The sequence below is a fragment of the Podarcis melisellensis genome (genome assembly GCF_964234715.1).
Source record: "Podarcis melisellensis genome assembly, chromosome: 8".
Taxonomy (NCBI): Eukaryota; Metazoa; Chordata; class Lepidosauria; order Squamata; family Lacertidae; genus Podarcis; species Podarcis melisellensis.
The window spans coordinates 36,994,782-37,014,359 of record NC_138540.1 but is presented as its reverse complement, the minus strand read 5'-3'; the positions used below and the strand labels follow the sequence as shown (position 1 = coordinate 37,014,359).

The 19,578-nt window shown below is 41.8% G+C and overlaps 1 protein-coding gene across 2 annotated transcripts in view; it reads left to right on the top strand.

Moving 5' to 3' along the window:
- The window catches only part of CDH13 (cadherin 13), a 657,553-nt gene that overhangs the window by 625,131 nt on the left and 12,844 nt on the right, over nt 1-19,578 (top strand). For both annotated transcript variants that reach the window (XM_081924041.1, XM_081924042.1), the window contains exons 12-13: nt 13,280-13,510; nt 15,634-15,849. In XM_081924041.1, coding sequence (XP_081780167.1) covers nt 13,280-13,510; nt 15,634-15,849 — 447 coding nt within the window. The remainder of the gene's footprint in view (nt 1-13,279; nt 13,511-15,633; nt 15,850-19,578) is intronic.

Genomic DNA, 19,578 nt, shown 5'->3' with positions numbered 1-19,578 from the left:
CTCCGGGCAAGTGGCGTCGTTTGGGCGGCAGCGCCAGTGGCAACTCACCTCAGATCACCTGACACGGACCCGCCACCGCCGCCGTGGCTACCTTACCTTAAATACCCCAGCCCAGGCAGCAGCAAGAAGAAGCTGGCAGCAGCGGCAGGTTAGGGGTTAGGGGGCGCAAATTACTTGCCTTGCCTCGGGTGCTGACAACCCACGCTACGCCACTGTTAGATATACTTACATATATTGTGCTTTGGAGATTACCGTATTGGCCCGACTATAAACCACACCTTTAAAATTCAAGGAGGGGAAAGAGAAAAAGGCAATACTCAAATATAAGCCGCTCCCTTATAATTCTGTAGGCACTCACACCTGTTCTGTTTTACCATAGGTCTGTTTCAGCAGCAATATCGTAAAAGCCAATTTTTGTAAGGTTGCGAATTTAAGCCGCACTTTAACTTTTCATGGGCGGAATTTGGAGAAAAAGTTTGGCTTATATTCAAGCCAATACGGTATATACAGGCAGAGAAACACAAAGATGGGGAGGTGTTTGAACAAAAAAGAGCCCAGTTGGATGGGGCCATTGGCCCATCTAGTCCAGCATCCTGTTTTCACAGTGTCCAACCAGATTCCTGTGGGAAACCTGCAAGCAGGACCTGAGCACTCTCCCCTCCTGTGTTTTCCAGCAATTGGTATTCAGAGGCATACGGCTGCCAACAAAGGAAGTAGAACCTAAGCTGGATTTTTTAAAATGCTATAGAGAAAAGCTATAAAAGCTCTTAATGAAAAATTCTATTCATGACAGATCACTTCTCTATAGCGCTATCTGATGTCACATGTTTATAACACACTTATAATGATATAATCGACAAGTGTAGCTGAGTCCCTAGTCATCGTGGCTCATAGCCACTGATAGCCTTATCCCTCATGAATTTGTCTAATCTTCTGTTAAAATCATCCAAGTTAGTGGCCATCACCAAGGTGAAGGCAGTGGTGGCCTTTCTTTATTTTTTCAGTCCCCAAGATGATTTTATGATTTCCCCCTCCCTACAAAATTGCCATACTTCTCTCCCCCCCTCCATTCTGGTGGCATGTTTGGAACTAGCAAATCAAAAACCTCCACTGATCTGCCCTGGTGTGCCCCAGACATGCCTCATTTTGTCCTCTTCATCATCAGTGCACTGAAAGTGGAGCAGGGACACCACAGATGCAAGGGGGACAAACTACTCCATCTATGAAGGACAAGATCCTACTGACCCAGGCATGTCCTCCTGGGAACCATAAGATTGCAGCCTGAGCACAACTGCAGGTGATAGATAGATAGTTAGATGATAGTTAGATGATAGATAGATGATAGATAGATAGATAAATGATAGATAGATAGATAGATAGATGATAGATAGATGATAGAGAGATAGATGATAGATAGATAGATAGATAGATAGATAGATAGATAGATAGATAGATAGATAGATAGATAGATGATAGATAGATAGATAGATAGATGATAGATAGATAGATGATAGATAGATAGATAGATAGATAGATAGATAGATAGATAGATAGATAGATGATAGATAGATAGATAGATAGATAGATAGATAGATAGATAGATAGATGACAGATAATAGATAGATAGATAGATAGATAGATAGATAGATAGATAGATAGATGATAGATAGATAGATAGATAGATAGATAGATAGATAGATAGATAGATACATGACAGAAAAGCAAAATATCAGAGGAATATAGGATTCTGTCATATTGAATTAAGTCATTGGTTCATCTAGGTTAGTGTTGTCTGCACACTGACTGGGAACAGCCCTCCAGATTTCATGTAGGGGTTAGTTTTCCAGCCCTGCCTGTGGATTCTAAGGACCTTATGCATGCAAAGCAAATGTTCCACCACTGAGCTATGACCCTTCTTCCTTTTGTGTATTATTTTTTTAAAGGTATTGCTTTGAACTTAAATAAGATTTCAAATTTCACACTGCTGAAGCAGTTTATCAGTTAAAGGTTTTTAGTTTACTTAACATGTGTTTGAAGTTACCAGGCAGCAGATTTATATTTATTTCTTTTTTTGCAAGTTATTTGTCACACTGCAGGTATTCTCTCCCCATCCACCCCCACTTTCTGTCACACAGGATGGAATGCCTCTTCCAAGATGATGCGTGCTGTGACACACACATGCATCATCCGCAAACAAAGATGCTATGCATCTTACTCCAGAAGTATGCTTACCCATTTGCAAATATATGCAAATGTCACTGATAAGACGAATTGACTAGAACTCATATGATAAATCAACTGAAGGCTTGTTTAAAGAGGAGAAAAGTTGTGCAAACTTCCCAATTTACCAATGTGGGCTGGGGGAATAAGAACATAGGACCGAGTGTTGGACTTCTGGTCTATCCAGCTCTGTATCATCCACAGCAGCAGCTCTCCAGGGTCTCAGACTCAAGGGATTCTCCCAGTCCTACCTGGGGATGCCTGAGACCAGGGACCTTCTGCATGCAAAGCACATGCTCTACCACTGAGCTACAACCCTTCTCTGTTACATCTGTGCAGAGTGTGGCTGCACTAAAGTGGGTTTGCATTTAAGCACCTATGGTAGCCATAGGCGACTAGGAATTCTGTGCAAGTGGGTGTGAAGAAAACATGCATTAGAAAAGTACAAAGGGCTACTGTTGAAAGGGCAGAGCTTTCTGTCCCTGCCCTGCCAGCAGGCTAATAACATTTGTGGGCTTGTCTAAGTCTCCATTTGCAGAGAATACACAGGCACACACTTTCCCATTGACCACAGCATTGGGGGCTATTTGGTTTATGACAGGGTTAGAGAGCCTCAGGCCTGGGGGCCAAATGTGGCTATCCAGGACTCCACAGCTGGCTCTCAGAACTCTCCCTAGGCCATACCTCTCACCAGCCCCACCCTACACCCTTCTCACATGCGTTTGCCTGGCTGGAATGTTCCCTTGAATTCTGATACTGCCCCTTGCTTGTCGGGATGGAGGGGCATAGAGGGCTGTGTGAGTGTGCGTAGAAATCAGCCTACTGTACAATTTTGCTCTGTCACTTCTACCTCTGGCCCACCCACTAGTGGCATGTGGCCCCCAGAATGTTGTTCAAAAGAGAATGTGGCCCTCAGACTGAAAAAGGTTCCTCACATTGCTGTATGCCTTGGACTTGCATGGGGGGGGGGCTATTTAAACTGACATGGAAGCCCACTCTCTCATGCCTACAAAGGAGAACATGAATTGGCTTCTTCACCTTACCTTCTGGATGGTCAGAGATCAGCTAAGAAGATAATGCTATCTAATCTATCATCTATCATCTATCATCTATCTATCTATCTATCTATCTATCTATCATCATCTATCTATCTATGCTGCAGATAAACAAATAGAGGTGAGCTTAATTACCCTCCTGGAGCTCTGTGAATCTTCATTTCCAGTCTCCATGTTTGATGCAGAGAAAATGACAGGTGATATGAGGAAGATGCAAGGAAAATAACTAAAAAGTGCTGCCTAATAATTCAGTTAGGAGTTGTCTTTCCATCTGCCGTAACCTGTTTATATACATCATGATGCCTGAAATTAAATTACTGCAGATTGATTCCACCTAAAACACACTATTTGGAAAGAAATCAGGCAATTAGTGGCCATGGCAACCCAATTAAGCTGCATTTACACCCTTTATTTTAATTGCTCTATTAATTGAAGAGGGAAAATAAATGGAATGCTCAGCCTTTACTTGTCATTTTAAGTTTTAGCAAAATATGAATTGCAGAGAAAATATCGTTGAAATTAGTCACTATGAGCTGCAGGTTTGGGGAAAGAGAAAAATTAATTTGCAGCAAACTGGTTTTAAGATGGATGGCGCACGTTAGTAGCTATTTGATAAGAGCTTTGCTTTTTGAAGTATAATTACTCAAATGTAGAAACTGAACACATTATTGAAATATATGAGTGATTGTAGTTTTAAAGGGCAGTTTGTTTTTTTATGAATTGTTGAGTGAAATATATGTTAGGGAGGATGGAGTGGGCTGGGGAGACACTGAGATTCAGCTCTGCATTATGGATCTGCTTCCAAAAGTGAGAGGAATGCATTTAAATTGGAGCATTTTGTATCAGCTGAAGATGCACAAAAATGATTGATTTTAAGTCAAGTGCAGAGATATTAACAGGATCACATGAAGTGAAATCAACTAGTAAGGCGGACAAGTCAAGAAGATTGGAAGACCGAGGACTGATTAACACTTGCGCACCTGTTAAACGTTGGCTCATTGTCTTGTGGTGATGTTCATGCCTGTGGTTTTAAGATCTTCCAGAGCAGCAATCCCACCAATTTCTTCCCTCTCCTTTTCCCTATTCATTTTACTTAAAAAATATAAGCGACAGGGGGAAAAGAACACTGCATAACAATACAATAAGACCTCTAATTAAATCAGGGGTGTATAACCTGGTGTGCTCTTGATGTTGCTGAACTCCATCTCCCCTCAGCCTTAGTTAGCATGATCAGTCATCTGGTATTAGGGAAGTTGTAGCCCAGCAGTGTCTGCAAGGCCACTCTTAGCTAGTGTGTGCATAATAACTATTGGCAGACCTGTCCTCCATGATTGGTCTAATTATTTCACAACATGCTGTGGCCATGAGTCACATGAGTTCATTCTTCTGTGTTGAACAACAGAGCTCCCTATTTGTTTGTCTTGTACTCATAGCCGATCAGTTCCTTTGGAAACTTTTTCAGCAGGGAGCCGGTCCACTGTCCCTCAGACCTTGTGGGAGGCCGGACTATACTTTGGAGAGAGAGAAAGAATGAATTCCTATGCCCCACAAATAACCCAGAGATGCATTTTAAATAAAAGCACTCATTCTACTCATGTAAAAACACCACAAATAACCCAGAGATGCGTTTTAAATAAAAGGACACATTCTACTCATGTAAAAACATGCTGATTCCCGGACTGTCCGTGGGCCGGATTCAGAAGGCAATTGGACCAGATCCGGCCCCCAGGCCTTAGTTTGCCTACCCATGCTTTGGATGGCTTCAATACCTGGTTCAGGTGCTAGGAAGCTATAGCCCTTCATATGTTAGTAGACTCCAACTCCTATAGGCCGCAGCCAGCATGGCCAATGCTCAGAGATGAAGAGAGCCAGAGTCCAAAAACAACTAGATGCAACAAATCCACAGGTGAACCACCCCTGGATTTGAACCAGGAAATACCTCCTCAGATGGAGGAGGATGGAATGACTTGTCAAGCCAATAGCCACTTCTGGGGACTTCATTAAAGTTGATGGGTTTCAATCAGGGATAGTGTGAGGTTTCAGAATGGGGGCAGAGCAGCTCACAATGTGAAAGTAATCTGGAACTGCACTGAAGCACAACAATTTTTGAATATAGGTGGGATGAAAATAGAATTTATCAAAAGCCAATCAGGCTTCTCCCCCCAAATTCCTACTTAACTGTGAATGGCATCTGGATAAGCCCCCACTACACAAGGGTAGGAGGGCAAGATATCACTACAAAGAAGGAGGATGAGTCAGAAGAGGGGCTAACCTTCTACCCCATGCCAGTTAGCCAAAACAAGCCACATGGTGAAGAGCAAATGCCCTCCCACTCTTGGAGGAAAGCAACATGAGACTTCCTCCTTCATTGGGTTGGAACAAAACCACCCCCAAATAAAGTTGTGAGTGATGTTATTATACTTCTTCATTATCTTATAACTATAGCATGCCTTTGTTCCATCTTGGAACAGAAAGTGGCATAGATGTGGTCTCCAGGAAGTCACCTATCCAGGCCATAAGAAGACATGCTTAGCTTTAACAATGTGGTGGCCTTGTGTACCTTCAGGCCATACCCTGTGACCTTACACAGGGACGTTGCTCTCATTAGGTCGGCGAGGCAGTCGCCTTGGGCGGAAACCTCAGAGGGGTGCAGTACTGACCTTTGAGGGGCATAGCTTTATACAGATTAATTTTTGTTACATATTATAAATTCCTGATACTTTTGAAGAACTTTATCATTTCTATGAGACATCTGTTTTTGAAAATTGAAGTTAGAAAAACATTGGGGATGCAAATAGCTAGCCTTGCCTGGGGTGCAAAATAGCTTGGCACTAGTACTGACAAGGCATCTTGGGAACCTGAAGGCTGAACATGGACCTCCATGTGTCTCTTTCTGGCGCTCTGGGCTCTCTCCAGGCCACGCACCCACTGGAGCTGCACTCATCACCACCCTTGTTTCAGATCATTCTTTAGTGTTCCTGCCTGGCCTGCAAAGTCCTTGAACTCTGAAAATGCTATTTGTTTGTCTAAATGTCAGCAAGCGTAGACTTTGGTCTTTCAAATTTCAGTGGCGCCCTGTGTGAGCCCAAAATTCAGTCCCCACCCCCACCCCCCACTTCTCACCTTCTGTTCTGTATGTGCACAATGCCATAATTATGACACCCTGTGGCACGCCACCCTCCTCAGCTCAGTGCCCAGTGCGAGGGAACCAGTCTCCCTGCCCTAAATCAACCTCTGATGTCCACCCACTTTAGCCACTGGTCCCAACCATCACTGGCATGTGGGCCCTGGGTGGTTTCCAGAAAAAAATAACCCCCCCATCTCTGCGATCCATCTACCCTGTACTTTGCAAAATGTCTGCAAGCTTTCCAGAGAAGATAATTGTCCCCTTAGACTTGCTTACTGTTCCCTCCCCCTCCCATTACTAGCAATTTTGCGAGAGTGAGATCAGCCGCTTATACTTCTTAAGATTATGTTCACTTCCAGCTATACCACAGCTTTAAGAAGTGTTCTGTTAATACAATTCATTAGCATGGTTCTTTCTTTCTTTTCCCCCTTCTGTGAGATGACAATAACTTTGTCTCTAAGAAGGGCTTCCAGAATAATTTAGAAATTCTGATTAAAGTTCCTTTAAAGTTCCTTTCTCCTAATTGCCACCGATAAGAAATTCTCATAGAAAAGGGATTTAGATAAATGTTCTATGGTATTGCCAGACACAAAGAACTAGCAGTTTGAAGCTACCCCCTGATCTAATCAAAAATATTCAATCTCATTAATAATACTGTCTCTCTGTATTCACAAATGGCTGCTTTTGACTCTACTGTGTTCTTATTAATTGCACACATTTTTACTGTCATTTTAACATTTTGTTTCTTGGTTGTCCTATGACCACAGATTACATTCTACACATGTACAATCTGTGTACACAAAATGGGTGTCTGCACATTGCATTTAATGAGTGTTCAGCCTGTGTATCCATGAGCACGAACAGTTGAGCTGTACACTTGTAAAGTCAGTCAAATGTATTATTCAACAAGTGTAGTCTGTGTACCCATGTACACAATAGTTGCATGCAAACACCTGTACCACTTTAGAGACAGCTTATACCTGTGATTAACATAACATGTGAATGAGCCTAAATAGTTGAGCTGTACGCTCATACAGTAATTCAAATGCAACATTCAGTGTATACAGTAGATAAGCTGGAGAAATCAATCACTACACACCATTTCACACTGGGGGTACATGTGTGTGTCACACATTCCATTCAATGAGTATATGGTCTGTGAGCTGTACGCTTGTACACTTATTCATATGACTTCCAATGAACGTAAAGCAACTGTACCAGCACACAGCAGGTGAACCGTACAAATCGGCAAGTGCACATCCTTTCACACGAACACTTGTACCTGTGTCAAGACAACTTGTACCTGTGTTCAGTTTAACATGTAAATAGACCTATTGTTAAGCTAGTTTGCTACTGTGTTGAGCGGAATTGCTCAAAATAGCTGTCTAGGATAAGGACCCCGAGATCATCTGTAGAAGCATCTCTGGTCATTCTCCAAGTTGGTGAGCCACATTTGACTTTCTGAGGGCCAGAGACCAGTGGTGGGTGGAGCGAGAGGCAAAAGTGGGCAAAGGAACGGATGTGACACTTTAGCTTTGTATGGTAGGCTAGTTTCTACATACACTCTAACACCCCTTTTTATCCTGTATCCAAGCAAGCAAGAGGCATTGTTAAGAGTTCAGGGGCACATTCCAGGCAGGCAAAAACACTCAGGGAGGCTGGTATTTTATTGCAGTGTTATATTTTCTGGTTGTTGGTGTCAAAAATTTACTTTACTTTACATCCTGCTAACTTTTTTGCTAGTCCCCCCCCCCGATTGAAAGTGGGGTATAAATGACTGGAAATTTGTTTATTATTTACGTGGAGCATTTATAGCATCCAACAACATTGTAGCATTGTACAAAACACACATATTGGTGGTGGTGGGGTGCAGCATTTAAGTGCTAAGAAACTTTTTGATTAATTAAAAAGGTGACCCCAATAATTCAAGGAGCTGATTAAATAACAATTTATTTTTTTAATTTGAGTACTTAAAATATTGCAGATGACATCTTAAAAGAGGTGTTCCCTTTCACATGGGAAAAGCAGGAAGGAAGCATTTTTTTTAACATTCTGTCACCATATAAAAATAAAATGGGCTGGAGTCGGACTAACTTAACTGCACTCTAAGTGCCACTGAAATCAATGGGACTTAAGTTAATCAGTGTAAATATTGATTTCAGAGGACCTAAATGCAAACAGCTTAGGCTGCAATCCTGTACACACTTAGTTGGAAGCAAGTGTCATTGAACTCAGTATGACTTACTTCTGAGTAATTGCTCGTTTTTGCAATCTAAAGCGCATTTCTGTATCAGTTTGCATTAAAAAGATCTTGAAAATTCATATGCATGAAAATGCACATGTGTCCTCATATGCACAATTTTGTATGCACATTCCCTAATATATGCATTTTTGCAAGCCATTTCTCCAAATATATTGCTCATATAAAAAAAATTCTGCACACTTCCCGCCCCGCCCCCCCCGCCAAACACACACACATATTTTCAAACCTCGCACCATCTCTGTTTCAAACACATCGACTTTAATGCAGCCTCTTTGGGTTGGCAAACTGCAGTGAAAAATTCCAAGAAGTCTTCATTTCAAAGGATATCTGCATTTCATTTCACATCCTGTTTTAGGAACTGCAAGTTAGATGGCAAATGCATCTGCATCCTTACTTCTGAGCAGTTATGTATAGGATTGCACTGTTAATCCAGCCACAGTGGAGTAAACATGCACCACACATTTCAAGCAATTTTTCTTTAAAGATGCCAATTTATGCAGATTTAATTGGTTAGATGATTAAGACTTTTTTTTAATTGACTGATAGTCCTAAGTACTGTTATTACAAAAGTGTTCTGTCATCCTTACGAAGATGTCAAACTTGCTATTGATAATTCCTTCTCTTTGTTGACTTGATCCAACTGTCTCATATACTGTATATATTTAACATTATTATTATTATTATTATTATTATTATTATTATTATTAAATAATTTTTTATTTATACCCCACCCTTCCCGGTTTAAAAACTGGGCTCAGGGCAGCTAACATCAAATATAAAACATTGATTAAAATGTGACTTAAAAACAGCATAAAATACAACATAAATGCAGCATCAATGTCAATAAAAATCAAAAATTCAGGGGTCATTTTTGGGGGAGGAAACCCCAATCCATAAACATCAAATGATCACCAGGGCTAACTGGCCAAGTTGTTCCTACTAGGGACAGCAAGGAGACCAGGGAAGAGTTTAAATGTGGGGTCCCAGAAGGGTTTCTTCATAGAAAAGAAAAGGGAAAGGGAATAAAAGATCAGGCTAATTCAAATTGAAGGCCAGGCAGAATAGCTATAGAAAAGCTATTTAGGTAATTCCTAAATACACTTTTATAACTGCAATAGAACGAATAATGAGACTATAGTATAGTTAACTTAGTGGTTAATTCAGCCCTGGATGTGTCTATTTATCTCTAGCTTGTCTTTTGATGTATTTCTTGCTGCAAAGTTGCTAACCAGTTACAGTTTATGACCTTGACATTTGCTTGTTTTCCTTTTGGAATTCTGGTGTTTTTCATGTAATTGGTTATAAATAATACACATGGATGATAAGTCACCAGAGCACACAAGAGGCAATTTTCTGCTCCTTGTATTGTACATATTAGCCGAGGGATCCTTAAAACATTTAGGGGGTGAAGATGACATGTAAACAAGATAGAGCAAATGAAAATGGTATCTGCAGATGGAGAAACAGGGCCAGATTTGTAATGCTATTGGGTTCTAAATTTTAAAAAAGAATACAACATTAGTTAATATAAGATAAAAAAGAGGGCATAGCAGAAAATAGTATCAGCCCAGTGGAAATAATATACACTGAATTAAAGATAGTGTTTTAATTAAGTGCATGAAAGACTGTCTTTTATGATCATATTTCAAATATTCAAATGCCTGTTTTTTCATCCATTCTCCTCTGACGTGGCTTAATAATATATCAAGAACAAAAAAGGGGGGTGTATAGGAGCCTTTTTGAAAATTCAATTAGTCCAGCACTAAGGGGGAGAAATAATTTCTTTTTCATTAAAAGGAATTCAACCCTTTACTCCTTGTGATGAGAGAGTCTTGAATTCTGACAATTCTGCCTTTGTTATGCATGTATGTATCTGTAACAGATGAGGTGTCATCCTTGGGATAATTTATCATCCTAACAACTAATATTTTATTACAGTTAGTGATTTCTTGAGATCTAAAGAAAGAAGGCATTATTTCCCCCCTTTCCTGCCAAACTTGTCAGGAGCCATTTTGTAGGCATGGCTGTTTCTCCAGCAGGGTTCTTGGGACTTTGGGACTCAGGGGGCATTCAGATGTGGCAGACATTGTGTTGTTCTCCTCATCCAGCCCCCACCTGCCTGCCTTCATACTTACAACCAATCAGCAGGTGGCTCTGTCCACTATTAGCTCTGGATCAAACTACTGTTGGTCTCTGTACTTTAACCCTCCCAATCCCAAAGGACAACAGTAACCACTGTTTCAGAGAAGAAGAAGAGTTTGAATCTGATATCCCGCTTTATCACTACCCGAAGAAGTCTCAAAGCAGCTAGCATTCTCCTTTCCCTTCCTCCCCCACAACAAACACTCTGTGAGGTGAGTGGGGCTGAGAGACTTCAGGGAAGTGTGACTAGCCCAAGGTCACCCAGCAGCTGCATGTGGAGGAGCGGAGATGTGAACCCGATTCCCCAGATTACGAGTCCACCGCTCTTAACCACTACACCACACCAGAGCAACCAAGCAGCATGTTTGATGGATTCAATGCACTAACAGTGCACTAATAGTACCCCAGAACTGTGTCTGTGTCTTCTGGATTTATATGATCATTTGTGGCTGAGAGATGTGAGGATCCCTTACTGTTTGAGAATGTTTTGTCTTGGTGACGGCACAGAGAAGTCATTTCATTCTCCATTCACATATGTACCTATGTATCACATGGAAAAAGAATTATGTGAACCATGGACGGCATGGAGACAGTTATAAGATGAAACTGAAAGGACTGCCTGTGCTTGCCCTCCCCACCCACATTTCCAGTCTGTTGCACAAAGGAATCAACAGCCCGTTGCACTTGCTCCCCACCCCCAATACTGTGTGAATGCTTTGCAATTTGTATTATTTTTATTGAAGTGGAGAAAATATTCCAAGAGCACATAGAAGATACATGCAAGTACATGTGTTTACTTTTGAAAGCAGTTGTTTCAAAAGAGCGTGCGTGTGGCAAAAGTGACTAGTAATGAGAAATCACACTTTTCACCTTTATATAAGGCCCTTGGATCAACTTTGGAAACTGATGGAAAGTTATTAACACCTGTCAGCCCTTTGTTGGCCTAAGTAGAATGAGGTGCTGGTCTTACTTCTCCTCCCAGAAGACAAGTGTCTATATGGTTCTCACAGTACCTCCAGGGGATATGTTTCAGACACTGAGTGACAGATTGCACTGACCACATGGTGTATAAACTACCCTCTCAACCTCTGTGTCTGGTTACTTCCAGCATAGGTGTAAAGTGCATTGGCTGTCAGATGCATGAAACCTGTTCTCTCTCTCTCTCTCTCTCTCTCTCTCTCTCTCTCTCTCTCTCTCTCTCTCTCTCTCCCTTTCTCTCTCTCTCCACACACACACGCTTCAATAGAAGGAGCTCTTTCTCCACTGTTTTGCTGCTGTTCTTATCTCTCTAAACAAAACTGAGAAGAAACAATCTTGCTGTGGGTGTAGGTGGATGTCAACAGCTACCAAGACAGTCGCATCCCAGGCCCTCTGAAAGCTTCAAGTTCCACTCCAATAAAGAGCTGGGTGGGGTGGATAGGCTCACACTGGAGAAAACAGGAATGTATTATCACCAGCAATTTTTTAAGGCACCTGTTGGTGTGTCTGATGCAGGTTCCCTGGGAGGGAGAGTGAAGAAAAAGACTGGGAGAGAGCAAGATGTCAGCAGCAAGGGCATTTCTGTCCCAGAAATGTCTGCCCCTGGAAAACTGGTGGGAAATATTGTTAACGATAAAATAACCAAGCTTATAGAAGAATAAGCCTTGTTGAAGCTGAGTCAGCATGGCTTCTACAAGGGCAAGTCCTGCCTCACTAAGCTATCAGCATTCTTTGAGAATGTCAACAAGCATATAGTTAGAGATGATCCAGGTGGCACAGTGTACTTTGGTTTTCAAAAAGCTGTTGGCAAGGTACCTAACCACAAACATAGTCATTGGAGCCTCCAAGTAAGGCTAATCTAAGGTCAGTTCCAGGAATTATGCAATTACTTTTAGTTTGAAATTGCCCTTAATTGCATGCTTACCTGTGATTAAACCCCATTGACTTCACAGTTTGAGCAAACATGCGTAAGATTGCACTATTAGTGCTCTGTGTAAGGCTTACCCACAATATGGCTTTTTTCATTTCTCTTATATTTACTGATTTGATGATGATGATGATTATAGTTGCCAATGGTAGAATACAGTGGGGATGAAAATAGTGCGTGCATATAGACAGGCCAATGCTCACCAGAAGGAAACACAGCATTTAAAATGTATAGCATTGGCTGATGGATGTCTTGATCATGCAGTACAGTGGTGCCTTGGTTTAAGAACAGCTTAGTTTATGAATAACTTGGATTAAGAACACTGCAGACCCGGAAGTGGGTGTTTTGGTTTGTGAACTTTGCCTTGGAATAAGAACATGTTTCCCTTCCTGTTGAGTATGTTCCGTTTGTAAATTGAGTCCCCCGCTGCTATGGGAAAGCACTTCGTTTAAGAATGCTTTGGTTTAAGAACAGACTTCCAGAACAGATTATGTTTGTAAACCAAGGTACTACTGTACAGTGTACATAAATGTCCAATTCACAAAACTCTGCTACTTTTTCCATAGGTAGCCCTCCTGCAACAGGGACAGGGACACTGCAGATTACTTTGGAAGATGTTAACGACAACGCCCCCTCTCTTTATCAAGCGGTTTCATCTGTCTGTGAAGATGCGAAAGATGTGAAGGTCATCTTTGGAGCCTTAGACAAGGATATTCATCCTAATGCCGAACCATTTAAATTTGAGTTGAGCAAGCAGTCTGGACAAGATAAAGTATGGAAAATCACAAGAATCAACAGTAAGTATATTAGAAATAGTACCCCCTTCCATTATTCAATCTTTTAAGTTCTCTCTCCTCCCCACACCTTTTATCCATCCCCAACTGTTATCCACAAAATGGATCCTTGTTAAATTTCTCAACCAGTCTGTCTGATATTTCCATTATATCTAAGGCTACTTTCTTATCTGTAATCAACTGTTATATATAAAACTGGTCATCCTTAAAAATTTATCAGTACTTATGTCTGAGATTCCAATTCAATATCTTATACCAAGTTTCCCCAACTTGGGTCTCCAGCTGTTTTTGGACTACCTCCCCCATCATCCCTAGCTAGCAATACCAGTAGTACCAAACAGCATTAAACTTTGTTACTAAGCATTTTCTTCATATTTTCCTCTTCTTCCTTCTGGGATTTGTGTTTTGCTTCCAAGTCTGCCTCTGCCTCACAAAAAAACTTTGATCACACATACACACCATATATGTAGAGCACAGTTTTTGCATGGTTGAAGCATACCATTTTCCCCAGAGCTACATTTCCCAGCACCATTAAATCTACATTTCCCAGGATTTTTTGTGGGGAGCAATTTGTGTTATTTGTATGGTGTGGCTTCCCGCTTCATTCAAGTGCCTTTGTTTTGTCTGAAAAGCAACAAAGCAACTTAAGCTTATTTGAAAGTGGGACCAATGTGCTGAAATACAACCTGAAGACAGTCCAACTAAATCTTGGTCGTGGGAAATGGCCAAGCAGTAAGAATTTTCTGATGCTATTGTTGAAAGCACCGCCTTTGGCCACAATACACAAATCCTGGCCAAAGTATCCCTGATAGGCTCTGAGATTGACTCAGACTGTTATAAAAGCTGTCCAAAAATTCAGTGACACAAAGGAAGTCAAGAGGCTGACAGATTTCTGCTGAGGGAGCCCTTAAGTTTTGATGCACCTCTGAAGTGCATTGAATTATCTTCTGTTACAGTGTGTGGGAAATTTTGCCACTTCCTTAGCAGAAAATGAACACTCAGGGAGTCTGAACCAGCTCAGTGCATTACAGCCATCCCATGCAATGCAATGACTAGCACACCTGGTGGGTTTCTATTCTCATGAAATTGCAGGTGTGGGGAGAAGTGTTTCACTGTCATATGTTTTCTCCCGCTGAAGCCATTCCTCAGCAGATGCCTTTCTACCTGCTCAATTATGATTGCAAATAGACACATTCTGGCCTTCACTGAGCTTTAGCAATGGTTTGAGATCTATCAGCATACAGTGCCAGATTTGTTTAGCTTTGTTAAACATTTTCTCAGATAGCAATACAAACTTGAGAAGTGTTGATACGTTAGGTCATCATGGAAGCAGAATTAATGGTTACCCATTTTTGGAAGGAGCTATGAAAAAACATTAATATAAAAAGGGTTGGGATATGGCTTTAGTTGAAATGTTGACACATAAAATCACACTGGCTAGGTGGAGTCAAAAGAGGAATAATTTTGGATCAAAATGGTTTGCTTTTGCAATGCATGTGAATAAGAAAATTAATGATGTAATTCTGCCATCTCTTAACGCTTCTTGGTAGAATTCTAGCTGTTTATATTTGCTGTAGTAACATTAATAATAATAGCAGCATCTGCTATCTTTCTACTGTGTTTCGTAGAGAGTAATTCTTGTGTGATTTTTGCTGTGCCTATTAGTCTCTGGAACTGAGTTTTATTCGCAATTTAAATTATGTTCAGAATTTTATGTTTTGAGTTACATTATTTGCAACACTTCAGGAACTGCCTTTGCTACACTGGTTTCAAAACTTAGTTTTCTTCCTTTTTTTACATAAGAATGGGTGATGGAGGTAATGCTTCAGGAATTTGATATTTGTATATTTCTCTAAGGTATTTGTCTATCTATTTGAAAGAATTTCTAAACTTCTTAATGCTTTAAAAGATCAAAACGGTATATGCAACATTCATAGAAACAATAAGGCAGTATAAAAACAGATAAACATTTATAAAAAGCAGTAAAACAATGCTATAAATGCAGATTGTAGTAGGAATCCAATAATCTTTTAAATCAGGGAGAACCTGGGCAGAGAAAGATATCTTTACAAGACGTCGAAGCTTTTTTAAATGTCCCCTAATTGTTGTTTCCTTTTTCATTTCAGACACCCACGCCCAGCTCATTCTGCCACAAAACTTGAAGAAGGCGAACTACAACATCCCCATCTTGGTGACCGACTCAGGGAAACCGCCTCTAATTAACAATACAGAACTGAAAATCCAAGTGTGTTCCTGCACAAAATACAAAATGGACTGCAGCGCATCTTCGACCCTTCAACTCAGCATGGTCCTCTTCTTCATTTCACTCTTCAGTTTATATTGTAAGTTTCCTGAAAATGTCTAACACTAGAGTTAGTTCACACTTAACCTGGTTCTATTGATCGATGTGTTCATGCCACTGATGGGGATGAAGAAGCAGGGGGAAGTTCATTCAGAATGGGACCTCTTTCATCAGTATCCCACCCCACCCCACCCTCGTCATCCAGCCATGATCCTATCTAGCTGAAGTAGCAGCCAGCCATGGGTTGCCATTTTCCCAGAATACTGCAGAGCACCTGCTGTGGGGATGTTTAGAGAGGCAGGAGAGGATATCTTATTTGATGATATCCTTCCTAACTTGCGTTAGCAAGTTCTGTATCTTAGCAGAGTTCCAAACATTCCCCCTTTTAAAATTTGCACAGTGGTTAGCTTGTTGCGGGCTCGTCTGAGCCTCACTATATAATATTCCTGATTAGATCTCTTCTTATCCCTCTTAAAAAGAGGAGACATGACAATCTTATTAAAGTCACTATAAAAGTAGTTTACTCACAGTATCATCAGTTCACAACTGGATCCCTAAAGGCAGACTTAGGTTGCTATATATATATTTATATATATGTGGAACTGTCCCATAAGGGAGTTAGCAAGTGATTGTGAACAAGTAGTCACTTTTGCTGACATGTAGAAAAACAAAATGGAGAAGAGGAGAAAAGAAGGAGGTATGTTCCTCTTGCCCAGATTAGGCCATGCCCACATCTAGTCACATGCAGATGAAGTTTGTCCCAGCTCAGGAGGAAACAGGAAGTTTTCTTCTGGCTGGTATAAAACATGTTGTACTTGACTGCTATGTGTTTCACATCCTACACCTGCCACAGTGTCACTCTCGATCTGTGTGGGAAGTTAGCTTTTAGCTGCCTTTTGCTCAGCAGAGGCAACAGTGCTGAGGAGCCTTGCTAGGATGCAGTGGCCTCAAAGGGTGCTGTGTGTTGACTCTAGGCCTGCCTCTGATGATGACAGCTCTTGATTTCAGAGTTGCCAACTCTAAATCAAGCAACAGGGAATGAATGATGCTCATTCAGAGAAGGCATAAAGCAGATTATCAACAGAAAAATAACAGTTTTAGACTTTGTTGTTGTCATGTCTGACTCTTCGTGACCCCATGGACCACAGCACGCCAGGCCCTCCTGTCTTCCACTGCCTCCCGAAGTTTGGTCAGACTCATGTTTGTAGCTTTGAGAACACTGTCCAACCATCTCGTCCCCTTCTCTTTGTGCCCTCAATCTTTCCCAGCATCCAGGGAGTCTTCTCTTCTCATGAGGTGGCCAAAGTATTGGAGCCTCAGCTTCAGGATCTGTCCTTCCAGTGAGGACTCAGGTCTGATTTCCTTCAGAATGGAGAAGTTTGATCTTCTTGCAGTCTATGGGAAGTTTTAGAGTACAGTGTATATAAAGCAGTGGTGGGGAGCCTGTGGCCCTGAACTCCTATCAGCCCTATCCAGCATGAGCAAGTCTTGAGAATAATGAGAGTTATTGAGTCCCACAACAACCAGAAGGCATCAGATTTCTCTCCACACCCCCATCCCTAGACTTACATTTCTTTTTTCAGGCTACGACCCTCTCGGTTCCAAGTGCCCTCCTCTCACCCTACCCTATAAAAAGCATCAGTCAGAATAGCAGTTTGCACAACCCACTAGGGAAGATAAGAACACTGACAAAGTCAAAATAGTAACAATTTATTTCACAATTATTCAAAATCCAAGTAAAGCAATTAATTCAACAAAATTGATGAACTTGATCCAGTGATATGAGTCTGATAGTCTTTACACCTTCAGTGCCCTCCTCCTCCTTCTTAGTGCCCCCACTGTATCCCAAGAGGCAGAACCACCCACTTTGGGAACCACAGATCTAGACTAAGGTTACCAGATGTCCCCATTTCCTGGGGACAGTCCCTGGATTTGCAAATCAGTCCCCGTATACATTGAAGTTGAAAAGTGTCTTCGGATTCATTGAAAAAATCTGGTAACCTTAATCTAGACACACAATGGGCAGTGCATTAAAGCTGCAATATTCCAAGTGTGCATTAGCCATGCCTTCTCACCCCTGACCTACTGAATTCCATCTGCTTGGATGTGAGCAGAACTCTCTGATCAGTGGGGGACTCTGCTGGTCATGCGGATACGGTGGCACCTCGCAAGACGAAATTAATTCGTTCCGCGAGTTTTTTCTTCTTGCGAGTTTTTTGTCTTGCGAAGCACAGTTTCCCATAGGAATGCATTGAAAATCAATCAATGCATTCCTATGGAAACCGCCTTCAGACCAGGTCCGGGGACAGTGTGTCCCCCGACCTCTTCTGAAGGCTGGGGGGGGCAAGGGCTTTTCTTCCCACCGCCAGCCTTCAGAAGGCTGTTCTGAAGGCTGGTGGTGGGAAGAAAAGCCCTTCTCCCCACCTCCCGCCCGCAAGCTCCGGGGACAGGAAGGCTTTGCTGCTGACCGCCAGCATTTTAAAAGCCCCGGGACAGCGGAGACTTCTCCACTGTCCTGGGCGTTTTTAAAATGCTGGCGGGCGGCAGCGAAGCCTCTGCTGTCCCGGGGTGATTTTAAAATGCTGGCGGGCGGCAGCGAAGCCTCCGCTGTCCCGGAGCGATTTTAAAATGCTGGCAGGTGGCAGCGAAGGTTTCGCTGCCACCCACCAGCATTTTAAAATTGCCCAGGACAGCGGAGAAGTCTCTGCTGTCCCCAGAAGGCAGGCGGGGGGAGCAAAGACTTTTGCCCCCCGCCGGCCTTCAGAAGAGGTCCCCGGAGATTTCCCTATGGGCTTTCTTCTTGCGAAGCAAGCCCATAGGGAAATTCGTCTGGCGAAGCACCTCGAAAAACGGAAAACTCTTTCTTCTTGCGAGTTTTCTGTCTTGCAATGCATTCATCTTGCGAGGTACCACTGTATTTCTACTCTTGTACAATTGAACATAAGTACAACAACAACTGCAGACCTTCTGTTAACAACATAGGATAAGGGCTGCATGCATGGGGGCATGGGTGTACAGGAACTGGGGGCAGGTCTTGTGTGTGCACCCCTGACCCACCCCTTCCTTGAAATGTTGTGCGTTCTCATGAACACAGTTTGATGTCAGTTAATCTCTGGTCAACCTGATACAACAATAATGGCCGCAGATGAAAGCTGCTTTCTGCAGTATTTCCACAGGTTTAACAATTTAGGATTACAGTGGTACCTCGGGTTACATACGATTCAGGTTACAGACTCTGCTAACCCAGAAATAGTACCTCGGGTTAAGAACTTTGCTTCAGCAGTGGGAGGCCCCATTAGCTAAAGTGGTGCTTCAGGTTAAGAACAGTTTCAGGTTAAGAACGGACCTCCAGAACGAATTAAGTACTTAACCCAAGGTACTGCTGTATATCCAACTAAATTCTACTCAGAATAGACCCTGTTAGTCTCTGCAGAAAGTAACAGAGAAATCAGGTCAAGGAGCCATCTAACCACATCTACTCAGAAATAAGTCCCATTGAGTTGGTGCTTACTCTCAGGTAGGTGAGGTTAGATTTGCAGCCCAAGGATTTATTTTATGTTATGCTTTTGGATTTCTTACCTACCTTTCACCACTTTGCTACATTGCCAAACATTTCTTTCTTTCTTTCTTTCTTTCTTTCTTTCTTTCTTTCTTTCTTTCTTTCTTTCTTTCTTTCTTTCTTTCTTTCTCCCCGATTCCACACACAGAGATGGCTCATTTTAGAACTGCCACGAGTTCTCCCACAGTCCAAATATTTATCAGAATAATC